The sequence below is a fragment of the Budorcas taxicolor genome, chromosome 8, assembly GCF_023091745.1.
Source record: "Budorcas taxicolor isolate Tak-1 chromosome 8, Takin1.1, whole genome shotgun sequence".
Classification (NCBI taxonomy): domain Eukaryota; kingdom Metazoa; phylum Chordata; class Mammalia; order Artiodactyla; family Bovidae; genus Budorcas; species Budorcas taxicolor.
Genome location: NC_068917.1, coordinates 51,418,984 through 51,444,046, shown reverse-complemented (window position 1 = coordinate 51,444,046; position 25,063 = coordinate 51,418,984). Strand labels below are relative to the sequence as shown.

Sequence of the window (25,063 nt, the reverse complement as noted above, 5' to 3'; positions counted from 1 at the left end):
TCTGTCTTATGTCATGCTAATTGACAGTCAAAAGAACTAAAAGAGGAAAGAGGGGAAACCTACCTCTTCCACAGTAGAAGACTTGGAGATTATGAAATTACTGCCAGAATTTAGAGTACAGAGAAGTCTTGCAGGTCTAGACATAGGCACAAACAGGAGAAAAACGCCCACCTGAATGTGCAAATCACGGGCCTTCGCGAGGTTTCCAAGTTCACCCAACAAAGTCTCAGAGCAGGAAAGGGGGAAACGCGGTGTCACTATGGGCTGCACTCGCGGATACTGGAAATCATCAAAAACACTTGGTAAAGAAACTATGGATATCTGAATGTGTAGCATACCCCAAAATGCATTTCATACCACAACATGATTTTATATCTTCATCTCTGGGAATAGTCCTTCATTCCAAGAGTAGTGGATGAGTTTCATGGAAATGGCTCATGGTTGAGGACAAGGAAGGGTATTTCTGTACCACCAAGTTCAGTGGAAGAAGATCCCATCTCAAATGCAAGATACATGAAAGCTCAGACTGAGTGGCTTTTATGAAGAGAATCAGGAGGCAGAGGAGACGTTTCAAAGGAGAGTGCTGGGGAAACTGAAAATAGGGTGGTGGTCTGTTCCCCTTTCTACATCTTAGGGCAGTGGTGAGGCTAAGGATCCACTAAGTTGCATCTAGGTCTCCCAAGATTAGACTGAAAGAAATACTGAAGCGCCCTGTGGTTTCCAATCAGACCTTAAAAAATAGTGAGGGAAGAGTCTGGTTTGCCATCTAAGAGACTGCCCAGCAGAGCCAGAGCCCAGCCTGCTGGGGAGGTGGGACAGAAGACAGCACTGCCTCCACAGGCTCACAACACCAGGGCGCTGTGAAGGGGGTGCCTGGCTGAGGCCTTCAGGCCGCATGACATGCCACACATCTATGGCCCAAGGCAGTCTGGCGGGGGCATCTCGGCTGGACACCACCTGTGTTTCAGACCTGATCAGGGGTACAAGAGGCCAGAGCCAATGGTGATATAGCTAACAATCCACACCACAACATCTAGTGGCCACAACCTGTCTATATCAGTGAAGCCCTCTCCCACTTCCCACAGACCCATCCTATGAAATTAGAAGGTCTCAGGAGAGGGAGGGAAGACCACTGAGAAAGTAAAAAAAAATGCCTGACCTTACTAAACTGAGTTGATGAGTTCCCCATGAAAACCATTTAAGGTTTTAGGAAGATACTTTTGTATGCATGAAATAAGCTAACCATACAGACTAATCTCTACCAAAACCAACAAATCCTACAGTCAACACAAAGGCAATCCAAAAGTGAGCTAGGAACAAGTTTACTTACATTCCTCTGGAGCATTTCTGATACAAATCTGAAAGAAAACAACAAATGTAATGTTAGAAAATTTAGGCATTTTTCAAATCTTTTAAAAGGATAAAAACATGATCCTTATATTTGTGCTAATTTTAATATAAACATTTCTAATGGTGGATATGTTTCACCACCACTAATTAAGGATTAACAAGTAGTAATTACTTTGTTCTCTCATTTGTAGTCCAGGAGATGGAGTGCAAAATCACAGGGAAATACAGTTTTATCGTCTACCATCAGCTGGGCTGTTCACAAGTATTCCCACAGCACTCAAGGCGTTCAGATACATTAAGCTCTGTTTCAGGGAATATCGCCGTATGTTTTATGTTCCATGGACATTAGAGTTGTAGGGTCCTATGTACCTGGAGGTGTTTAGAAGCCATGGGCTCTGCACTTTCAGTTTCCCTAAAGTAGAAGCTGCTTGCCCACACAATCACAATAGCATCATTTATTTTCAAAGGCCAGGTCCTACTGGGCATGGATATTGGAGTAAAGCAGAAGGACTAGGCCAGACATGGTCGTGAAACAGGTAGTGACGGGGGGGTGATCTTACCAATTATATCAGCGGGGATGATGGTATCTATATGGTCTATGAAACGACTATTTCTGCCTTGGCTGGAAATATTTATGAACTATAGCTTCCTGCCTTCTGGTGTTACTTTGTTTAGGAATAAAATGTGAATTAGGGTTCACTATTCCCACAAACAGGGCCTCCCAGGTGGCGCTAGTGATTAAAGAACCTACCTGCCAGCACAGGAGATATAGGAGACCTGGGTTCTATCCCTAGGTTGGGAGGATCCCCTGGAGAAGGGAATGGCAATCCACTCCAGTATTCTTGCCTGGAGAATCGCATGGACAGAGGAGCCTAGAGGGCTATAGTCCATAGGGTCGCAAAGAGTCGGACACGACGGAAGCAGCTTAGTACACAGCACATTCCCACAAACACAGATTCCTAGAAAAGTTGAGCATATGGCCAAATGCTAAGGGGAAAATGTATGCTTTCTTCTCTCTGTGGGCACACAGGAACCTCTAAACCACTGTTTTCAGAGGACACGCTTAAGGTAGAGGCCTGGGGAATGGAGAAAAGTTGGACTTCTCAAACTTTGCATCAGGATACATTTGGTCTTCGGGAAGGTATAAAGCTAAAGAATTTTCTTCTATATTTCTTGGATGTTGAGTGTCATACAACACAGTTCCTTGTGAAAGCCTCAAGGTGCCATGAGAAAGCCATTAAAGAAATGTAGGAAAAGCGCTTCCCTGGTGGCTCAGTGGTGGTGAGTCTGTCTGTCAATGCAGGAGGCACAGGTTCAATTCCTGATCTGGGGAGCAGGATCCCACATGCTGCAAAGCAACTAAGCCCGTGCACCACGGCTATTGAGCCTGTGCTCTAGAGCATGGGAGCCACGACTCCTGAAGCCTGCATGCCCTAGAACCCACGCTCTAAAACTAGAGAGGCCACCAGAATAAAAAGCCTGCACACTACAAAGAAGAGTAGCTCTCACTCGCCACAACTACAGAGGGCCCAAGTGCAGCCATGAAGACCTATCACAGCCAATAAATAAAGTTATACATATATATATATGTAGAAAAAGTACCTATGGCATCAGTAGCATATCCCCATGTAAAATTAAAAGAATATAACAAAAGCTCATGATCTCAAGCAATAGGATGACCTATAACCAAAAGTAATTTAATGAGCAGGCCACAGACACTCAACACAAGTTTAACCTACAGGAGAAGCCCAGATCTATAATGAAGTAGGTAAAGCATTCACTTTTTTAAAAATCCTTCTTTTTAAAAAGAGATTTGCTTTTCCTAAAGTATAGTAAGTACCCAGAGGCTTTCAAATATAACTTGATATACAAAAATAGTATTGACATGCAACATTTTCCTAAGGATCAGGTCAATTTCATAACAGTTAGACAAACCTAGTCAGTGACATAAGTGCACATTCTGCCTGGGTTAAAGGGGTTTCTTCTCTCCATCTGTAACTCCATCCATAAGATAAATCAAGACAAACATACCTCTCTGTTTCCTTGATTGATTCCTCAGTGGTTTCTTTGTATTCTGGAACAGCGTCATTCAAATCCATGCAAACTTTGCCCACAAATGCCCGCTGCCCAAATTTATCTGTGAGAAACACAGAATCAATTTCAAGTCATGTTTCTTTCCTAAAATGTACTTTCCTGACCCCTTTTAAAACATCTTAAAATCATTATGAAAACATAAGTAAGAGTATAAAAGATCATTATATCATTTAAGAACAATTTTTTTAAAAAGCCAGTTAATTCTGTAAGTAGTAAAGATTCTCCCATTGGCACCTGACTCCTCTCTTTACACCCAGGACGAAGGATATTATTTGCTTAAGGTCTAAACTCAGATGTGTGCAATGTCCTCTACTATGTGCAAGGTTATGAGGAATATACCCAATAATGTATATAAAGTGTCTGGCACATAGGGCTTAAAAAAGATACTGTCACTATTCTTAACTGTAGCAATGCTAGTATTGTTCAGTTCAGTCACTCTGTTGTGCCCGACTCTTTGCGACCCCATGGACTGCAGCACGCCAGGCCTCCCTGTCCATCACCACTCCCAGAACTTGCTCAAACTCATGTCCATCGAGTCAGCAATGCCATCCAGCTATGTCGTCCTCTGTCATCCCCTTCTCCTACTGCCCTCAATCTTTCCCAGCATCAGGGTCTTTTCTAATGAGTCAGTTCTTCGCATCGTGTGGCCAAAGTATTAGAGCTTCAGCTTCAGCTTCAGTCCTTTCAATGAATATTCAGGACTGATTTCCTTTAGGATGGACTGGTTTGATCTCCTTGCAGTCCGAGGGACTCTCAAGAGTCTTCTCCAACACCACAGTTCAAAAGTATCAATTCTCTGGCACTCAGTTTTCTTTATGGTCCAACTCTCACATCTGTTCATGACTACTGGAAAAACCATAGCTTTGACTAGACAGACCTTTGTTGGCAAAGTAATGTCTCTGATTTTTAATATGCTGTCTAGGTTTGTCATAGCTTTTCTTCCAAGGAGCAAGTGTCTTTTACTTTTATGGCTGCAGTCACCATCTGCAGTGATTTTGGAGCCCAAGAAAATAGTCTGTCACTGTTTCCACTGCCGATATTGTTACCTGTGGGTAATTTTGCTTAATCCTGCTAGTTCTCAGCACTGAAGAACCTAATGCTTATCAGAGGTGCTAGAGGAATTCTATTTCACGTAGAAAGTTGATGCTATATGAGGCAGTGTTCATTATTTTAACATCTCTACCTCTGTCATCAGAGTCTTTCAGAAATCTTTCTACATCTCTCATTCCCCTGTAATTCATTGTAATACCTAGCCATTAGATTACTCTTCCTTAAATCACCATCTTCATCACATACCTTATCTGGCTTAAAACCTTTTTTGAGTCTTTGATGCATATCTGAATCACTCCACAGTCTGAATCATCCCCTCTGCCCAACTTCTTCCATCCCACCATGCAATGAATCCTTCCCTTTAGTTCAACTCCTTTGTCCCCGGCTTCCTGTATCCTCTATGGACATTCCTGACCCAATATCCATACCCTCATGTCACTTCTCCTGCCTTAAAGGCATTTTTCTCTCTCCTTATCTCCCTTGAAAGTCCAGTTTAAAGGTCCCTTCAATGAAATCTTTCCAGATGATCTAATTTTGGCTTCATTCTGTCTCCTCCAAAATTCACAAGATTTACTTTCAGTGTCACACTTGAGGTCTTTGGCATACACTACCTTGGCCTGCAAACAATAGTGTCAGCACATCAGTCAGTAGTATTTACTGAGCACCTGCTACGTGGTAGGCAATGTGCTGCGTACAAGTTTGGGAATCATCAATCTAAATCCAGTCTCAGCTCTGCTGACTAGCTGTGTGACTTGGGCATGTTTCATAACCTCTCTGAGCGACAGTTTATCCATCTGTAACACACAACATGAATAACTGTCCCAGAAGGCTATTTACAGCTAAACTGAACTAATCCATGTAGAGTGCTTTGCACAATACCAGACATCTAGCAAGAACACTACAGCTGTTACTGAAGTTATTAATCTATACTGTTGTTTAGTCACTAAGATGTGTCTGACTTTTTTGCGATCCCATGGCCTGTAGCCCACCAGACTTCTGTCTATGGGATTTCCCAGGCAAGATAACTGGAGTGGTTGCCATTTCCTTCTCCAGGGCATCTTCCCGACCCAGGGATCGAATCCACGTCTCTTGCATTGGCAGGCCAATTCTTTACTACTAAGCCATGAAGGAAGACCATTAATCAATGTGTGTACCTACTAATCAGTTAATCCTATCTGATTCCTCAAGGGCAGAGACTATTTTCCATTTTACTGTGTTCCCAGTATCTAGCACAGTGCCCTGAGTCTAGCCAACAGCCAAGAACTATCTGTTGATTATAATAAACTGTGTTCATTGCTAGAATTAGTAAATCTGCTCCAAAAAGCCCTAAATTAATACAGACCTATTTACATCATCCTACAACCAAAAAAAAGTAAATAATCAAATTACTTAAACAACAGAAAAAGTTCAAGGGCCACTGTAATACACAAATACCTAATCACTTGCAAGACGTGCAGTGCTCAAATTCTAGCAATTAAAAAGCAAGGCTGCTCACAAGTATAAGTCCCTGCCATCATGGTCCACCTGTCTGCTTCATGTGCCTGTAAATCATCCTTTTATCTCCTCACCTGTAATTTCCGCAAGAAGCAGTGATGAGTCAGTGTGAATTGTTCCAAAGTAACAAGCTGTGGTTGTTCCATTCTTTAGTGTTCTCCTCTAAAAATAAATCACAAAAACTATGAATTGCCTGTGCCAAGAAAAGTCACATGGCATATACACACGAAGATGGAATTTTGGTTTTCAATTTTAAGCTGTTTTTACTTAAAGGAATGCCATCTCAACATGAAACGTAATTAAGGTAAATTGCAAAAGTATTTATATTTAAAAAATATTAGAACTTTTGATTTTCTAGATTCACAAGGTTCTATGTTGCAGAATTTATAAAATGTGATACTAATTCCTGACTTTTTAGGGTTGTTTATGGATATGCAAACTTTATTGGGAAGGAATAAATATGATTTTTTTTCTAGAAATTACAGGATAAAATTATTCAGCCAGCTATGTAGTTCAAACTGGCAGATTGATCACATGTATCTATCTCTCTTCCTCAGGAAATCTCCACTAAAATGATGTAATGGAGTGTAACATTTATTAACCCATGAGAAGAGAGGAGACATGAGTAGAGGAAATATTTTAACATTTTCACAGAAGAAAAAAACATGAATAAAAACCTGGAGGCAACTTGGAAAAAGAGAGAAGCATGTGGTTGTTAACAGGGAATTGGCTGAAAGTGTGTATACAGATGATTAAACCTTGGCAGGACTCTTTCCTGTTGAAATCAGCAGTTCCTTGCAAAAGAGACTTGCTCTTTGCAGAATTTGGATAGTATTTAGAGAATACAGGCCCCAAAGGACAAGGTGAGGCACAAGCTGAAAGGAAGAGGCTTAAGTAGATAGGTGGCTGACTCTGGGACCCATGTCACCTTCCCCAAAATGTCACATGTACTATTTCCACCAGTTCTGGCAGGACTGAGGACTTCTTTCTAGAGAAGATAAATGGCTCTAGAAGAAAGATGTCCTCACAATGACATTTAGGATCCACAATTAAAATGGCTATTCACCTTCTTCACTGTTCATCCTGTAATGAAGCTTACCAGGCAACTAGTGTGACCTCATCTTTTTCAGTCAACATCTTAGAGCATCACACTCAAATACTACTGTACATTTAAGGTTCAGTGGACACTGGTGGAAAGCTACCACAAAAAAAAAGGGGAGAGGGGAAGGAAGAAAGAATCTGGAAAGAAATGTTGGAGGAAACAGCCAATCTGTAGCGTCAGGAGGAAGCTTGATTTAAAAAAAAAAAAATTTGATTAACAATCTCAGAGAAATAAAAGAAGATATCATATCCACAAAAAGAAAAAAAAAGACAAAATGCTGTGGAAATCAGAGAACAGAGCTCTCCAAAAGTAAAAATACTAAAAAATAAAATATGGAAATATAACAGAAGGTTATATTAGAAGAGAATTTCTCGGGAAAGAAAGATGAAAGTCAAAGATGAAAAGATAAGAAAAATATGCTCAGTCTAGGAAATCCAACATTTAGAACAGGGGGCGGGTAAGAGGCAGAGAAATTGAATGAGCATGTGTGCATGAGAAAGATTTATTTCCCAAAATGGAAATGATACTATATTAAAGAAATGAGCTGAAAAAAGAAAGAACAGATCTATAAGTGAAATTGCAGAACATCAAGGATGAAGAATATCCTGTAGGACAACAAATTAACTAGAGAGGAAAGAAAATCAGGTTTACATTGGTACATTGGATGCTAATGAGCAAATCAAGAATTCTCTGTAGAGCTAAAGTGCATCATTCAAGAGTCAGAACAAGTTTTTGGTAATTTAAGGGTTTGGATTATCCCCCACTTTATTGGAAAAGATTATCATTGTCTATATTCTAAGAAAATGAATCCAAAAGAAAGACTTGGGAGCCAAATTTAAAACATTTTAAATTTAGGTGGTGAAAAAAAAAATTGGAACTAAAATCTCACATGATATAACACAGGACATGGTGAGGGAGGTTTTGTCTTGAAGAAGAGAAGACTAGGTTTCTTATCCTATTAAATGGGAGACTATAGAGGAAAATGATAGAAGACTTGTAACACTTATAACAATCTAATCTAATAGATATTTTTTCAAAAGTCATTTTGACAGACAAAAAACAGTCTTTTTAAAAGTGTACAGAATTTAGAGAGATGGTAACGATAACCCTGTATGCGAGGCAGCAAAAGAGACACAAATGTATAGAACAGTCTTTTGGACTCTGTGGGAGAGGGAGAGGGTGGGATGATTTGGGAGAATGGCATTGAAACATGTATAATCTCATATATGAAACGAGTTGCCAGCCCAGGTTCAGTGCATGATACAGGATGCTTGGGGCTGGTGCACTGGGATGACCCAGAGGGATGGTATGGGGAGGGAGGAGGGAGGGGGGTCAGGATGGGGAACACATGTATACCTGTGGCGGATACATGTTGATGTATGGCAAAACCAATACAATATTGTAAAGTAATTAACCTCCAATTAAAATAAATAAATTTATTTTTAAAAAACTAAAAACAAAACAAAAAAATGTGTACAGAATAATCATAAAAGTTGACCTTTTGTTAGGTCATAAAATAACAGTGAACTAAGAATGGAGAAGGAAATGGCAACCCACTCCAGTATTCTTGCCTGGATAATCCCATGGACAGAGGAGCCTGGCAGGCTTCAGTCCACAGGGTCGCAAGAGTCGGACACAACTTAGCGCCTAAACCATCCATCCATCCAATTACCAAGAAAAATAACTACACAAGTTACATTTACTAACCAGAATAAAATGAAACTCAAAACAGAAGTGTAATCTGACATTTTCTAAATTCTCACCACTTTAAACACCTTTCTAAAACGGGCTTGAAGAAGAGATCAAATGGAAAATTTCAGTTAATGAGCTATGATGAAGGTGGAAGTAATATACCAGACACCAAGAGCAGGTCCTTTCTCTGAGTCGGGGGGATAAAGGTTCTCAAATAGAAAGGCTTCTAGATGAGAAGCTGCCGTTTCAAACTGGACTGGAACAAACTAGAGAGACTAGAAAGTTCAAGAATCGGCTCAAATTATATTTAAGGGACAGGACAAAAAGAGCTCACAGAGGAGGCGGGGACAGGTGGGGGAGGAAAAGAGGCAAGGAAGAATAGAAGGAGGAATCCACAAAGCTACTCATATTGGTACCGAGTTCAGCCAATTGTGGGTGCCTTCTGTATGTAATTTAAAAAGTAAGGAACAAATCCGGTTTTAAAATCTTGCTGGATACGCCATTTAAAATGCAGCTGCTGTTCTTCTTCACATGTTCTGTGTTTGGGTGTCCCAGGTCCCTGTTCCTCCCTGGTTTCTCATAAGCTTCTGAGAGGGCTCTTCCATTAATGCGGCTTCTCTGGTGGCTCAGACGGTAAAGCGTCTGCCTGCAATGCGGGAGGCCTGGGTTCGATCCCTGGGTCGGGAAGACCCCCTGGAGAAGGAAATGGCAACCCACTCCAGCACTCTTGCCTGGAAAATCCCATGGACGGAGGAGCTTGATAGGCTACAGTCTATGGGGTCGCAAAGAGTCGGACATGACTGGGCGACTTCACTTTCACTTTCCGTTAATGATTGATTTTGTATTTTTCCCATTTATAAAGAAACCTAGCAGGAATAACATCAAAATTGGGGCTGTGTTGCCCAGCCTTTCCCCAGCTTTTAATTCCTGATAAGAATGGTCAGTTTTTGAAACCAAGCCTTTTCAGCTCAAAATAGATTGCAAACTTAATATGACCAAATGCTGGAGACAATGCGGAGAGAAGGGAACGCTTCTGCGCTGTTGGTGGGAATGTAATTTGGTTAAGCTACTATGGAGAACAGTATGGAGGTTCCTTAAAAAACGAAAAATAGAGCTACCATATAACCCTGCAATCCCACTCCTGGGCATATATCTAGAGAAAAACAGGGCCTGAAAAGATACATGCACTGCAATGTTCATTGCAGCACTGTCTACAATAGCAAGACATGGAAGCAACCTAGATGTCTATCAGCAGAGAAACAGATAAAGAAGACGTGGCACATATATGCAAGGGAATATTACTCAGCCATCAAAAAAGAAATAATGTCATTTGCAGCAACATGGATGACCGAGAGAGTGTCATACTGAGTGAAGTAAGTCAGACAGAGAAGGAGAAATAGCATATGACATCCCTTCTATGTGGAATCAAAAAAGAAATGATACAAATAATCTTTCATGCAAGATAGAAAGAGACTCAACCAACTTAGAAAACGAACTTATGGTTGCCAGGGAGGGAGGGGATAGTTAAAGAATTTGGTCATGTACACACTGCTATATTTAAAATGGATAACCAACAAAGACCTATTGTATAGGATGTGGAACTCTGCTCAGTGTTATATGCCAGGCTGGATGGGAGTGGTGTTTGGTGGAGAATTGATACATGTATATGTATGACTGATTTCCTTCTCTGTTCACCTGAAACTACCACAACATTGTTTATCAGCTATACCTCAATACAATGTTTTTAGTATTTAAAAAACATTTAAAAATACATTTATTTTAAAAAATATTTATGTATTTATTTATTTAATTGGCTGTGCTGGGTTTTACTTATGTCATTCAAACTCTTAGTTGAGGTATGTGGGATCTAGTTCCCTGACCAGGAATCAAACCTGGGCCCCCTGCATTGGTGTCTTGGAGTCTCAGCCACTGGGCCATGAGGGAAATCCCTAATTAAAAAAAAAAAGTTAATATGACCATGAGCTTCAAAGCCACTATCAACAAGCCCCTTATCAGATCATATAATTTCCATAAGCTAAAATAGGGGAATAGAGTGGCCTTGACCTCTTGTCTTTTTACCTTGTACGTTAATGATTTGATACCTCTTTGGGATTAACTGAATTCATGTGCTGAATTTTCAATAACCCCATAGAGTAAACATATTCATTCCATTATCCAGGAGAATATTTGCAACCAGTTTGTCTTAGTATATTTACAAAGAATCTCATTCTCCTGTCCTTTGACTCATATTAATACATATAATATACCGATTCCTGAACTTTCCAGGCTTTCTAGTTCATTCCAGTCCAGAGTCCAATTTGAAATTTCAACCTCTCACCCTGTTTGCAGTGTTTAAAGGGAGATATTCTAGGACTGACTTATTGGAATTTTTTTTCTTAACAATCTCAAGAGATGTTTGCTAACATATACTTTAAATTATTTTCAGATTAAATTATTACTGTACAAAACTCTGGGGTCTTGATTGCCTATTTATAGATCCAGGACTGTTTTCTGAGGGAGACAATAAAAAAACAAAACAGAAAATGTCTTGGTTTACAGGTACTGCCTCAGCACCCTAGTTTGCATTGCCACAGGCAATCTTCAGCCTAAGGGACAGATTCTAATTAGCAAATCTCAACTTTCTTAAGATGTCAACTTTCTTAATGGATGTCCATTATACTCTCAGCTCATCCAACTCTTAAAGTCTATGGGCCTGGCTCACAATCAGAAACAGAGGATATGTACACTGAAAATACTTGTTGAGAGTAACACCTATTTCTCCGATTTTGTACTCACTGACAGCAAATATTTGATTGCCTTCTCTGGTTCAGTTGAAGCCAAATTTGTGACAGATTCTAACAAATGCATGGACCCCCATAGTATACATTTTTCTTGGTTTATTTTTTCCTTTGCTGTGATTTCATGACTCATTTTCTTCTCTTGTACACAATGCAATTTTAAGATATCTCCAACTCTTTTTAGAACAATGCAAGATAAAAATAAATTTTGAGGATAAAAAGATTTGGTGTGGTTAAAACGATTCATTAACACAATGCACTAGCAACTTCCTACACAGCTTTAGTCCTTCTCAGTTTTCCTGGTGTCATGTGGATCCATGCTAAATATGTAAAATCCACAATTACACTGAATTTATAACTAAGCAAGGCAAATATATAAATGACAACACTTGGTTTTACTGTTCAAGGCTTGGATACTGCAAGATGTGGGAAACTGGCAGGAAGGCTAGGTCACTGTATAAGGCTTATTATATTATCACCATCACAACATTAGTTTAAGAGAAAACCCTTCAATGGGTCTAACAAAAATGCAGGAATGCTCAGACTAAGTGTTCTACATGACAAGAGGTTGTGGTTAGATAAGATATTTGCAGCTTTAATTCTCTAATGCAGAAGTTATCTCTGGCTGCTGAATCAATTGGGGATGGGGTTGGAGTAGATAAAGGGAGCTGGTTTTCCTCAGAGAGTGAAAGGAAGGGTATTTCAGGGCCTGGAGAATCCCAGGGATGGGGGAGCCTGGTGGGCTGCCAGCTATGGGGTCGCACAGGGTCGGACACAACTGAAACGACTTAGCAGCAGCAGCAGTATATTCTGGGTTGACCAAAAAGGTTGTTCATGTTTTTCTGTAAGTTGTTATGGAAAAACCCAAACAAGCTTTTTGGCCACCCCATAGTCGGCACACACTACGGCCACTCTCCTCAGACCAAACTAGCTCCGTCGTTCTCTCTAGTGGGCTAATATTCACCACATTCCCACAGGCCCTGCAACAGGGGACCATCCCAGTTTCCTTCCTTTCAAAGCTACCAAAATAATGTGATATCCTTCTAACTAATTTTAATTTTAGATTTCCTTGGATATTTCTTAAAGTAAATACATATGTTAGGCACTATTTTAAGAGCTTAACAAATATAGACTTGCTTAATTATCATAACAATCCTAAGAAGTAGGTGCTGTCATTATTATTTTTTTTTACAGATGGGGAAAGTGAGTCACAGAACTTTCCAAAGGTTACACAGCTATTCCATATGGTACCCAGAATAGCACTGTGGGTTGGCAGGAGTAAAGGAATACACATATGCATTAAACCCAAATTTAGTAAAAAAAAAAAAAAAAAGTAATGAGAACCCAGGGGGTTTGAGGATTTAGATTCAAGTGTTTCTTGGCTAGTGACTAGCTGTGTTGGTGAAGTGGTCACAAACTCACTGAGCTGTGAAAGAACTAAAAACATCTCTATAGTCCATGATAATCTTAACTGCCTGTTTTTAATAACTTAAATCTGCCCCCAGGAAATGGATGTTTCTATAGATGACTGAATATAATACACCAATACTCATATGCAGGATACTTACAACAACTCTGGTATATACTTCTTCAGCAAAGTCAATGCTCTGGAATTTGTGTTCTGTAGGAAATGTGTACTTGGTCAACCATTCCAAAAGTGGGAGGTCCACATTACTCCCGGCAAAGGAGTACTGAGGGGCATGGATGTGTGTGTCGACCAGTCCAGGCATGAAGAACTCACTGGAAATTAAGATAAGAGAAAAGAATTTAATAACGTCTTTAGTCATTTTCCGTATCTTTAAATCATGTTTTCTCTAGACTGTGATTTAATTGTTTATTCTACCCAGAGTAGATGCAATGAGATGAAGAAGTCAGAAAATAAAAATGAAACTCTGCTAGGGGAGACACAGCCCTAAATTTGAATGGCTTGGTGTGAAGTTAACCAAAGAAAAGGGTTTGAATACTCAATTTAGTGAATTAATATATATTTGTTACTCTGTTTCTAGGAGGGAGGGAATCATGAGAATACTTGATCCTCTGTTTTTTATTTTCTTTGGCAGAACTATGACATATTGAACCCTGGGTTCAGGAAGATAAATTTGGTGGTGACAGGCATGCATGGGGACACTCTTTCAATCTGTCAAGCATGAGAGCATTTCTGAATAAAGGACAAGTATAAGTATGAGGGAAAGAACCTGATCTTTTATTACCTCTAGGTAGTAGAGGAGAGGAGGTCGCTCAGTCATGTCTGACTCTTTGCGATCCCATGGACTGTAGTCTACCAGGCTTCTCTGTCCATGGGATTTTTCCAGGCAAGAGTACTGGAGTGGGTTGCCACTTCCTTCTCCAGGGGATCTTCCTGACCCAGGGGTCAAACCCAGGTCTCCTGCATTGCAGGCAGATGCTTTACCCTCTGAGCCACCAGGGAAGCCCCTTAGTAGAGGAGAGGAAAAGTCAAAGCATTCTAAGTATATCATTTGTGGAATGCAGTTTATTATAGGGGTTACATACATACATTCTTGACTAAGACTGCCTGATTTTGACTTTAGGCCCCACCATAAAATGTCAGTCCCCTATAATGAAAAGGACATCTTTTTGCGTGTTAGTTCTAAAAGGTCTTGTAGGTCTTCACAGAACCGTTCCACTTCAGCTTCTTCAGCATTACTGGTTGGGGCATAGACTTGGATTACTGTGATATTGAATGGTTTGCCTTGGAAATGAACAGAGATCATTCCATCGCTTTTGAGATTGCATCCAAGTACTGCATTTTGGACTCTTTTGTTGACCATGATGGCTACTCCATTTCTTCTAAGGGATTCCTGCCCACAGTAGTAGAGTTAAATTCACCCATTCCAGTCCATTTTAGTTTGCTGATTCCTAGAATGTCGACGTTCACTCTTGCCATCTCCTGTTTGACCACTTCCAATTTGCCTTGATTCATGGACCTAACATTCCATGTCCCTATGCAATATTGCTCTTTACAGTATTGGACCTTGCTTCTATCACCAGTCACATCCACAACTGGACATTGTTTTTGCTTTGGCTCCATCCCTTCATTCTTTCTGGAGTTATTTCTCCACTGATCTCCAGTAGCATATTGGGCACCTACCAACCTGGGGAGTTCCTCTTTCAGTATCCTATCATTTTGCCTTTTCATACTGTTCATGGGGTTCTCAAGGCAAGAATACTGAAGTGGTTTGCCATTCCCTTCTCCAGTGGACCACATTCTGTCAGACCTCTGCACCATGACCCGCCCGTCTTGGGTTGCCCCACATGGCATGGCTTAGTTTCACTGAGTTAGACAAGGCTGTGGTCTTTGTGATTAGATTAACTAGATTTCTGTGATTTTGGTTTGTGTGTCTGCCCTCTGATGCCTCTCGCAAGACCTACTGTCTTACTTGGGTTTCTAACACCCCAAAAAGATGTCTTTTTCATTATAGGGGACTGGAATGCAAAAGTAGGAAGTCAAGAAACACCTGGGGTAACAGGCAAGTTTGGCCATGGAATATGGAATGAAGCAGGGCAAAGGCTAATAGAGTTTTGCCAAGAGAACGCACTGGTCACAGCAAACACCCTCTTCCAACAACACAAGAGAAGACTCTACACATGGACATCACCAGATGGTCAACACCAAAATCAGAATGATTATATTCTTTGCAGCCAAAGATGGAGAAGCTCTATACAGTCAGCAAAAACTAGACCAGGAGCTGACTGTGGCTCAGATCATGAACTCCTTATTGCCAAATTCAGACTTAAATTGAAGAAAGTAGGGAAAACCACTACACCATTCAGGTATGACCTAAATCAAATCCCTTATGATTATACAGTGGAAGTGAGAAATAGATGTAAGGGCCTAGATCTGATAGATAGAGTGCCTGATGAACTATGGACGGAGGTTTGTGACATTGTACAGGAGACATGGATCAAGACCATCCCCATGGAAAAGAAATGCAAAAAAGCAAAATGGCTGTCTGGGGAGGCCTTACAAATAACTGTGAAAAGAAAAGAGGCGAAAAGCAAAGGAGAGAAGGAAAGATATAAGCATCTGAATGCAGAGTTCCAAAGAATAGCAAGGAAAGATAAGAAAGCCTTCCTCAGTGATCAATGCGAACAACAGAATGGGAAAGACTAGAGATCTCTTCAAGAAAATTAGAGACACCAAGGGAACATTTCATGCAAAGATGGGCTCCATAAAGGACAGAAATGGTATGGACCTAACAGAAGGAGAAGATATTAAGAAGAGGTGGCAAGAATACACAGAAGCACTGTACAAAAAAGATCTTCATGACCCGGATAACCACGATGGTGTGATCACTCATCTAGAGCCAGACATCCTGGAATGTGAAGTCAAGTGGGCCTTAGAAAGCATCACTACGAACAAAGCTAGTGGAGGTGATGGAATTCCAGTTGAGCTCTTTCAAATCCTGAAAGATGATGCTATGAAAGTGCTGCACTCAATATGCCAGGAAATTTGGAAAACTCAGCAGTGGCCACAGGACTGGAAAAGGTCAGTTTTCATTCTAATCCCAAAGAAAGGCAATGCCAAAGAATGCTCTAATTACTGCACAATTGCAGTCCATGGGGTTGCTAAGAGTCAGACACGACTGAGCGACTTCACTTTCACTTTTCACTTTCCTGCATTGGAGAAGGAAATGGCAACCCACTCCAGTGTTCTTGCCTGGAGAACCCCAGGGACGGGGGAGCCTGGTGGGCTGCCATCTCTGGGGTCACACAGAGTTGGATACGACTGAAGTGACTTAGCAGCACCAGCAGCACACACTAGTAAAGTAATGCTCAAAATTCTCCAAGCCAGGCTTCAGCAATATGTACACCGTGAACTTCCAGATGTTTAAGCTGGTTTTAGAAAAGGCAGAGGAACCAGAGATCAAATTGCCAACATCCGCTGGATTATTGAAAAAGCAAGAGAGTTCCAGAAAAACATCTAAATCTGCTTTATTTACTATGTCAAAGCCTTTGACTGTGTGGATCACAATGAACTGTCAAAAATTCTGAAAGAGAGGGGAATACCAGACCACCTGGCCTGCCTCTTGAGAAACCTATGTGCAGGTCAGGAAGCAACAGTTAGAACTGGACATGGAACAACAGACTGGTTCCAAATAGGAAAAGGAGTACGTCAAGGCTGTATATTGTCACCCTGCTTATTTAACTTATATGCAGAGTACATCATGAGAAACGCTGGGCTGGAAGAAACACAAGCTGGAATCAAGATTGCTGGGAGAAATATCAATAACCTCGGACATGCAGATGACACCACCCTTATGGCAGAACGTGAAGAGGAACTAAAAAGCCTTTTGATGAAAGTGAAAGAATAGAGTGAAAAAGTTGGCTTAAAGCTCAACATTCAGAAAACGAAGATCATGGCATCTGGTCCCATCACTTCATGGGATATAGATGGGGAAACAGTGGAAACAGTGGCAGACTTTATTTTTTTGGATTCCAAGATCACTAGAGATGGTGATTGCAGCCATGAAATTAAAAGATGCTTACTCCTTGGAAGGAAAGTTATGACCAACCTAGACAACATATTAAAAAGCAGAGACATTACTTTGCCAACAAAGGTCTGTCTAGTCAAGGCTATTGTTTTGCCAGTGGTCACGTATGGATGTGAGAGTTGGATTATGAAGAAAGCTGAGCACCAAAGAATGGATGCTTTGGAACTGTGGTGTTGGAGAAGACTCTGAGAGTCCCCTGGACGGCAAGGAGATCCAACAAGTCCATCCTAAACGAGATCAGTCCTGGGTGTTCTTTGGAGGGAATGATGCTAAAGCTGAAACTCCAAACTTTGGCCACCTCATGCGAAGAGTTGACTCATTGCAAAAGACTCTGATGCTGGGAGGGATTGGAGGCAGGAGAAGGGGACGACAGAGGATGAGATGGCTGGATGGCATCACTGACTCAATGGACATGAGTTTGGGTGACTCCGGGAGTTGGTGATGCAGAGGGAGGCCTGGCATGGGGCAATTCATGGGGTCACAAAGAGTCAGACACAAGTGAGCGACTGAACTGAACTGAACTGATAAAATGGCAGTGGTATATTCAACATATTATTTAACCTTTCTGTGACTCAGTTTCCCCATATAAAATGGAGACAGTAGTTTCACAATAGGGCTGTTGTGAGGATTGAGTTAGCATTTGTAAATACAGTGCCTTGGTAATGGAAAGCACCAAGAAAAAAAATAGTTGTGAAGATGATATAATACTCACAATAAACACATGAAATTGTACTGTGATCCCCAGCCACAAAAGAGTAAACCTAAATCTGCTGCTGCTCCTGCTGCTAAGTCGCTTCAGTTGTGTCCGACTCTGTGCAACCCCACAGACGGCAGCCCACCAGGCTCCGCTGTCAATGGGACTCTCCAGGCAAGAACACTGGAGTGGGTTGCCATTTCCTTCTCCAATGCATGAAAAGTAAAAAGTGAAAAGTGAAAGTGAAGTTGCTCAGTCATGTCAGACTCTTAGTGACCCCATGAGCTGCAGCCTACAAGGCTCCTCTGCCCATGGGATTTTCCAGGCAAGAGTACCTGAGTGGGGTGCCATTGCCTTCTCCAAAACCTAAAGGTAGAGAAATTTAAATAGCTGGATAACAGTAATCATTCAACTTCAGCTCTGGAGTCAAACAGAGTAAGTTTTTGAGCATGTGAGGCTGAACATATGACATAAAGTACAGAGAACTTATCAGGAAAGTCTATTATGAGGGAGGGGCAATGTCATACTAAGCCTACAAAGTATGACCTCCAAGTCTCCAAAAAACAATTGAACACATGGGATAAGAGGTCACAGAGTTATAAATGGGATTCAGATCTGACAGTCTCCCCTGATTAGGTAACCCTAAGAGTTGGTGGTATAAGAGATTTCTGTAGAAGAAAGAACAAAGCTAAAACTAAGCCTTGAGCAGTACCCTCCACTTAAAAGAGTAAGATTGAGGACGAGAAGGCCATGCTCAATCCAGGCACAATCACTGTCAGGAAGATAGAGACTCATGATAGAGAGCTGTCAAGGACAGCAATGAAGGGAAGGACAGTGACCAGTGTCAAAAACTGCAAGAGTCAGGACCCTGAGAGAGCACTCATTTCCATACAGTGACTGCGAAGACACCTGATTTCACATGGGCAAGCACTTCATTACCTAAGTGCTTACCCAGTCCAAGTATGTCTTAGTTACTGTCCTAGGTGCTGACGAGAACACCATGAATAGGAAAGACAAGTGGAGACAGAAATGACTGGACAAAAACTCTTTGGTAGTGAAGGTTAGAATGGTAATATAGGGGAAGAGTGAAAGTCACTTTTGTTTCCCATGTAGGAGAAACCTGAGCATGTTATGAAGATAGCAGAGATGGAAGAAGGACATAAGGCAGGGGACAATGTCTTCTGAGGCAACAGGGAGTGAGGATTTATCATGTCAAAAGTTTAACTTTCGTCCAGAAACCTAGCAGTCCTTTTTTAGGAAACAAAGTATTATGAAATGCTTATTAATAGAAACATTCACTTATCAAAGGTAGAGTCCAAGATTAAAACAGAAAGCAGTGTATGCAGGAATGTGGACTGTCAGGGCTGTATTGAGATAAGCAGTCACTGAGCCCAGCTACTCACCTTACAGAAAGAATAAAAGGAAGTTTGAGGGTGGCAATCTCATTAGTGGCCCAGCCAGGCTTACAACTCAGTTCTCCACACAAGACATCACTTGAAGCTAAACCATCAACATCAAAAGTCAAACTGGAGGCAAAGCAGAGGGGTTTGGAGGCTGAAGCAGGATAAGATGAAAAAGCTCTCCTTTCTCATCCTATTATACTCTTCCACTTTCCTCTTTTCACTTTACTTAATCACTATCCTAATTTCCTTATAAAAATCTCAACTTTCCCCTGATAAAAACCATCAACTTCACATTTTAAATCTGGAGTGCTGGCTAGGCCTGATCAGAACCTGAGGGAAAAGAACAATATGTGCTTCTATGTACATTTATCAGAACATCCACCGGTCTTTTAATCAACTGGAAAATGCTAGTAAAAGCCCTACCCTACAATCAAGACACATGACTCTCTATTTAAAAGTCTGAGTTACCCAATCTGTCTGCACTCATACAATTTACTACCCTCATCAACATGTCCTGCAGGGGATGTGATGGTTTCAAGGGCCTGGGAACCCCAGGCTGTTTGAAAACCACTCTTTTGATGTACAAAAAAATGCAAGGGTATGATATAACAACAACATGTTGTACTTATTAAAAATTTTGGTATTTGTTCATTGTGGAGTTTTTGCATTAAATTTGATTTTTAAAAATACTGCAGTACACTATTATTTATCTTGATTACTAAGTTTTTTGCCCTCCCCACCCTTAAATTCCCGTGTTCAAGGTGAATGCCTCACTCTAATCCTGGCTCTGCCATGTCTGTGTGGTCCATGGTCACAGTGTGATCCACTCCCATCAAAGCACTGCTGAGTGCTCCAGTTATAATTTTCATTAAAAAAAAATCCACACCATGCTGATTTAATTTTTTTCTTCCCTTGTCACTTTTCTATGTGTAGTACATATAGGTCTCCTGGAATGTACATTTGTTAGATGGATTTAACTCCAAGAGCAGCCTCGTAAAGAGGGAACAAGAGAATATAAAATCCACAGATGCATTCACCTCGATCCATACTCTCTGGACACTCCACCATCCTCTCACTTTCCCAAATTCATCTCGTTCACTCCCAAAGCTTCTTGGGATCCTTCACGATAAAAGCATGCAAGAAGGTGACTTATAAATGTCATTTGTTCTTCAACATATATCCTGGTGAAAATGCTCCAAGAGCAAGCAGATGGTAACAGCAGAGGTGGAGTGAGCTCCATGACCACTGATTCATCCGCATGCCTGTTGGCTGCATACTTCTAAGCCCATGAGAGACAGCAAGGAGAGAGAAGGAGGTAAGAGATGTGAGTACAAATGTAAAGTGTAATAGAACTTTAGGGCCAGTCCCCCATCTCTCTGGACTGTCACCAGCTTTTCTGCCTCAAAGCCTTAGGGGAAACACAGTTCACAGATGTGCTGCAGTGGATGAAGGTATCTACACCATCTAGGACAATCCTTTGCTAACAGCCCAGGAGACAAGCTCAAAGAGGGGAAGAGCCTGCTTTCCACCTAACAGCTACAAAGCTGTAGGGTGAGGATTCATGCCAGGTGTTCTGATTCCTAATTGAGTGTTCTCAGTACATTATTCTAAACCCTTAAAGTGTTCGTAGAATGAAAACTATTTGGTTGACTTTGGAAGTTTTATTGACTTTGAAAACATACTTGGCCTAAACCCAGACAAAATCTTTGAATTTAAAAAAAGTATTCCCATTTCTTTTTTTAATATGTATTTATTTTAATTGGAGGCAAATTACTTTACAATATTGTAGTGATTTTTGCCATACATTGATATGAATCAGCCATGGGTGTACATGTGTTCCTCATCCTGAACCCCCCCTCCCACCTCCCTCCCCAATCCCATCCCTCAGGGTTATCCCAGTGCACCAGCCCTGAGCACCCTGTATCATGCATCGAACCTGGACTGGCGATCTGTTTCACACATGGTAATATACATATTTCAATGGTATTCTCTCCAATCATCCCACCCTTGCCTTCTTCCACAGAGTCCAAAAATCTGTTCTTTACATCTGTGTCTCTTTTGCTGTCTTGCATACAGGGTCATTGTTACTGTCTAAATTCCATATATATACATTAATATGCTGTATTGGTGTCTTTCTTTCTGACTTACTTCACTCTGTATAATAGGCTCCAGTTTCATCCACCTCATTAGAACTGATTCAAATGCATTCTTTTTAATGGCCGAGTAATATTTCATTGTGTATATGTACACCAGCTTTCCTGTCCATTCGTCTGCCAATGGACATCTAGGTTGCTTCCATGTCCTGGCTATTATAAATAGTGCTGTGATGAACATAAGGGTACATGTGTCTTTTTCAATTCTGCTTTCCTCAGTGTGTATGCCCAGCAGTGGGATTGCCAGGTCGTATGGCAGTTCTATTTCCAGTTTTTTAAGGAATCTCCACACTGTTCTCCATAGTGGCTGTACTAGTTTGCATTCCCACCAACAATGTAAGAGGGTTCCCTTTTCTCCACTCCCTGTCCAGCATTTATTGTTTGTAGACTTTTTGATAGCAGCCATTCTGACTGGTGTGATATGGTACCTCACTGTGGTTTTGATTTGCATTTCTGTGATAATGAGTGATGTTGAGTATCTTTTCATGTGTTTGTTAGCCATCTGTATGTCTTCTTTGGAGAAATGTCTGTTTAGTTCTTTGGCCTATTTTTTGATTGGTTCATTTATTTTCCTGGAATTGAGCTGCAGGAGTTGCTTATATATTTCTGAGATTAATTCTTTGTAAGTTGCTTCATTTGCTATTATTTTCTCCCACTCTGAAGGCTGTCTTTTCACTTTGGTTATAGTTTCCTTTGTTGTGCAAAAGCGTTTAAGTTTAACTAGGTCCCATTTGTTTATTTTTTGTTTTTATTTCCAATATTCTGGGAGGTGGGTCATAGAGGATCCTGCTGTGATTTATATCAGAGAGTGTTTTGCCTATGTTTTCCTCTAGGAGTTTTATAGTTTCTGGTCTTCCATTTAGATCTTTAATCCATTTTGAGTTTATTTTTGTGTATGGCATAAAAAAGTGTTTGAGTTTCATTCTTTTACAAGTGGTTGACCAGTTTTCCCGGCACCACTTGTTAAAGAGGTTGTCTTTTCTCCATTGTATATTCTGGCCTCCTTTATCAAAGATAAAGTGTCCATAGGTGTGTGGATTTATCTCCAGGCTTTCTATTTTGTTCCATTGATCTATATTTCTGTCTTTGTGCCAGTACCATACTGTCTTGATGACTGTAGCTTTGTAGTATAGTCTGAAGTCAGGCGGGTTGATTCCTCCAGTTCCATTCTTCTTTCTCCAGATTGCTTTGGCTATTCAAGGGTTTTTTTGTATTTCCATACAAATTGTGAAATTATTTGTCCTAGCTCTGTGAAAAATACCATTGGTAGCTTGACAGGGATTGCATTGAATCTATAGATTGCTTTGGGTAGTATACTCATTTTCACTAAATTGATTCCTTCAATCCATGAACATGGTATATTTCTCCATCTATTTGTGTCCTCTTTGATTTCTTTCATCAATGTTTTAGAGTTTTCTATATATAGTGTTTTTTTTTCCTTAGGTATATTTATTCCTAAGTATTTTATTCTTTTTGTTGCAATGGTGAATGGAATTGTTTCCTTAATACTTCTGTTTTCTCATTCTTACTGTATAGGAATTCAAGGATTTCTGTGTGTTAATTTTATATCCTGCAACTTTACTATATTCATTAATTAGCTCTAGTAATTTTCTGGTGGAGTCTTTCAGTTCAGTTCAGTTCAGTTCAGTCGCTCAGTCGTGTCCGACTCTTTGCGACCCCATGAAACACAGCACGCCAGGCCTCCCTGTCCATCACCATCTCCCAGAGTTCACTCAGACTCATGTCCATCGAGTCCATGATGCCATCCAGCCATCTCATCCTCTGTCATCCCCCTCTCCTCCTGCCCCCAATACCTCCCAGCATCAGAGTCTTTTCCAATGACTCAACTCTTCACATGAGGTGGCCAAAGTACTGGAGTTACAGCTTTAGCATCATTCCTTCCAAGGAAATCCCAAGGTTGATCTCCTTCAGAATGGACTGGTTGGATCTCCTTGCAGTCCAAGGGACTCTCAAGAGTCTTCTCCACCACCACAGTTCGAACGCATCAATTCTTCGGCACTCAGCCTTCTTCTCAGTCCAACTCTCACATCCATACATGACAACAGGAAAAACCATAGCCCTGACTAGATGGACCTTAGTTGGCAAAGTAATGTCTCTGCTTTTGAATATACTATCTAGGTTGGTCATAACTTTTCTTCCAAGGAGTAAGCGTCTTTTAATTTCATGGCTGCAATCACCATCTCCAGTGATTTTGGAGCCCCCCAAAATAAAGTCTGACATTGTTTCCACTGTTTCCCCATCTATTTCCCATGAAGTGATGGGACCAGATGCCGTGATCTTCGTTTTCTGAATGTTGAGCTTTAAGCCAACTTTTTCACTCTCCTCTTTCACTTTCATCAAGAGGCTTTTTAGCTCCTCTTCACTTTCTGCCATAAGGGTGGTATCATCTGCATATCCGAGGTTATTGATATTTCTCCCGGCAATCTTGAGTCCAGCTTGTGTTTCTTCCAGTCCAGCGTTTCTCATGATGTGCTCTGCATATAAGTTAAATAAGCAGGGTGACAATATACAGCCTTGACGGACTTCTTTTCCTATCTGCAACCAGTCTGTTGTTCCATGTCCAATTCTAACTGTTGCTTCCTGACCTGCATACAGATTTCTCAGGAGGCAGGTTAGGTGGTCTGGTATTCCCATCTCTTTCAGAATTTTCCACAGTTTATTGTGATCCACACAGTCAAAAGCTTTGGCATAGTCAATAAAGCAGAAATAGATGTTTTTCTGGAACTCTCTTGCTTTTTCGATTATCCAGCAGATGTTGGCAGTTTGATCTCTGGTTCCTCTGCCTTTTCTAAAACCAGCTTGAACATCAGGGAGTTCATGGTTCACGTATTGCTGAAGCCTGGCTTGGAGAATTCTGAGCATTATTTTACTAGCATGTGAGATGAGTGCAACTGTGCGGTAGTTTGAGCATTCTTTGGCATTGCCCTTCTTTGGAATTGGAATGAAAACTGACCTTTTCCTGTTCTGTGGCCACTGCTGAGTTTTCCAAATTTGCTGGCATATTGAGTGCAGCACTTTCACAGCATCATCTTTCAGGATTTGAAACAGCTCGACTGGAATTCCACACCTCCACTAGCTTTGTTCGTAGTGATGCTTTCTAAGGCCCACTTGACTTCACATTCCAGGATGTTTGGCTCTAGATTAGTGATCACATCATCATGATTATCTGGGTCATGAAGATCTTTTTTGTACAGTTCTTCTGTGTATTCTTTCCACCTCTTCTTAATATCTTTCTGCTTCTGTTAGGTCCATATCATTTCTGTCCTTTCTTTAGGGTTTTCTATGTAGATGATCATGTCATCTGCAAATAGTGATAGTTTTACTTTTTCTTTTCCAATCTGGATTCCTTTTATTTCTTTTTCTTCTCTGATTGCTGTGGCTAAGACTTCCAAAACTATGTTGAATAGTAGTGGTGAGAGTGGGCACCCTTGTCTTCTTCCTGACTTTAGGGGATGCTTTCAATTTTGCACCATTGAGGATAATGTTTGCGTGGGTTTATCATATATGGCTTTTATTATGTTGAGGTATGTTCCTTCTATGCCTGCTTTCTGGAGGGCTTTTTATCATAAATGGATGTTGAATTTTGTCAAAGGCTTTCTCTGCATCTATTGAGATAATCATATGGTTTTTAATCTTTCAATTTGTTAATGTAGGGCATTACATTGATTGATTTGCAGATATTCTCAGGCAAGAATACTG

General features: G+C 40.7%; 1 protein-coding gene across 1 annotated transcript in view; it reads right to left on the bottom strand.

The window, feature by feature from the left end:
* The window catches only part of GDA (guanine deaminase), a 113,518-nt gene that overhangs the window by 23,058 nt on the left and 65,397 nt on the right, over positions 1 to 25,063 (bottom strand). The window contains exons 3-7 of the mRNA XM_052645149.1: positions 13,149 to 13,320; positions 6,063 to 6,150; positions 3,382 to 3,487; positions 1,331 to 1,358; positions 172 to 279 (exon numbers count right to left, since the gene is read on the bottom strand). Coding sequence (XP_052501109.1) covers positions 172 to 279; positions 1,331 to 1,358; positions 3,382 to 3,487; positions 6,063 to 6,150; positions 13,149 to 13,320 — 502 coding nt within the window. The remainder of the gene's footprint in view (positions 1 to 171; positions 280 to 1,330; positions 1,359 to 3,381; positions 3,488 to 6,062; positions 6,151 to 13,148; positions 13,321 to 25,063) is intronic.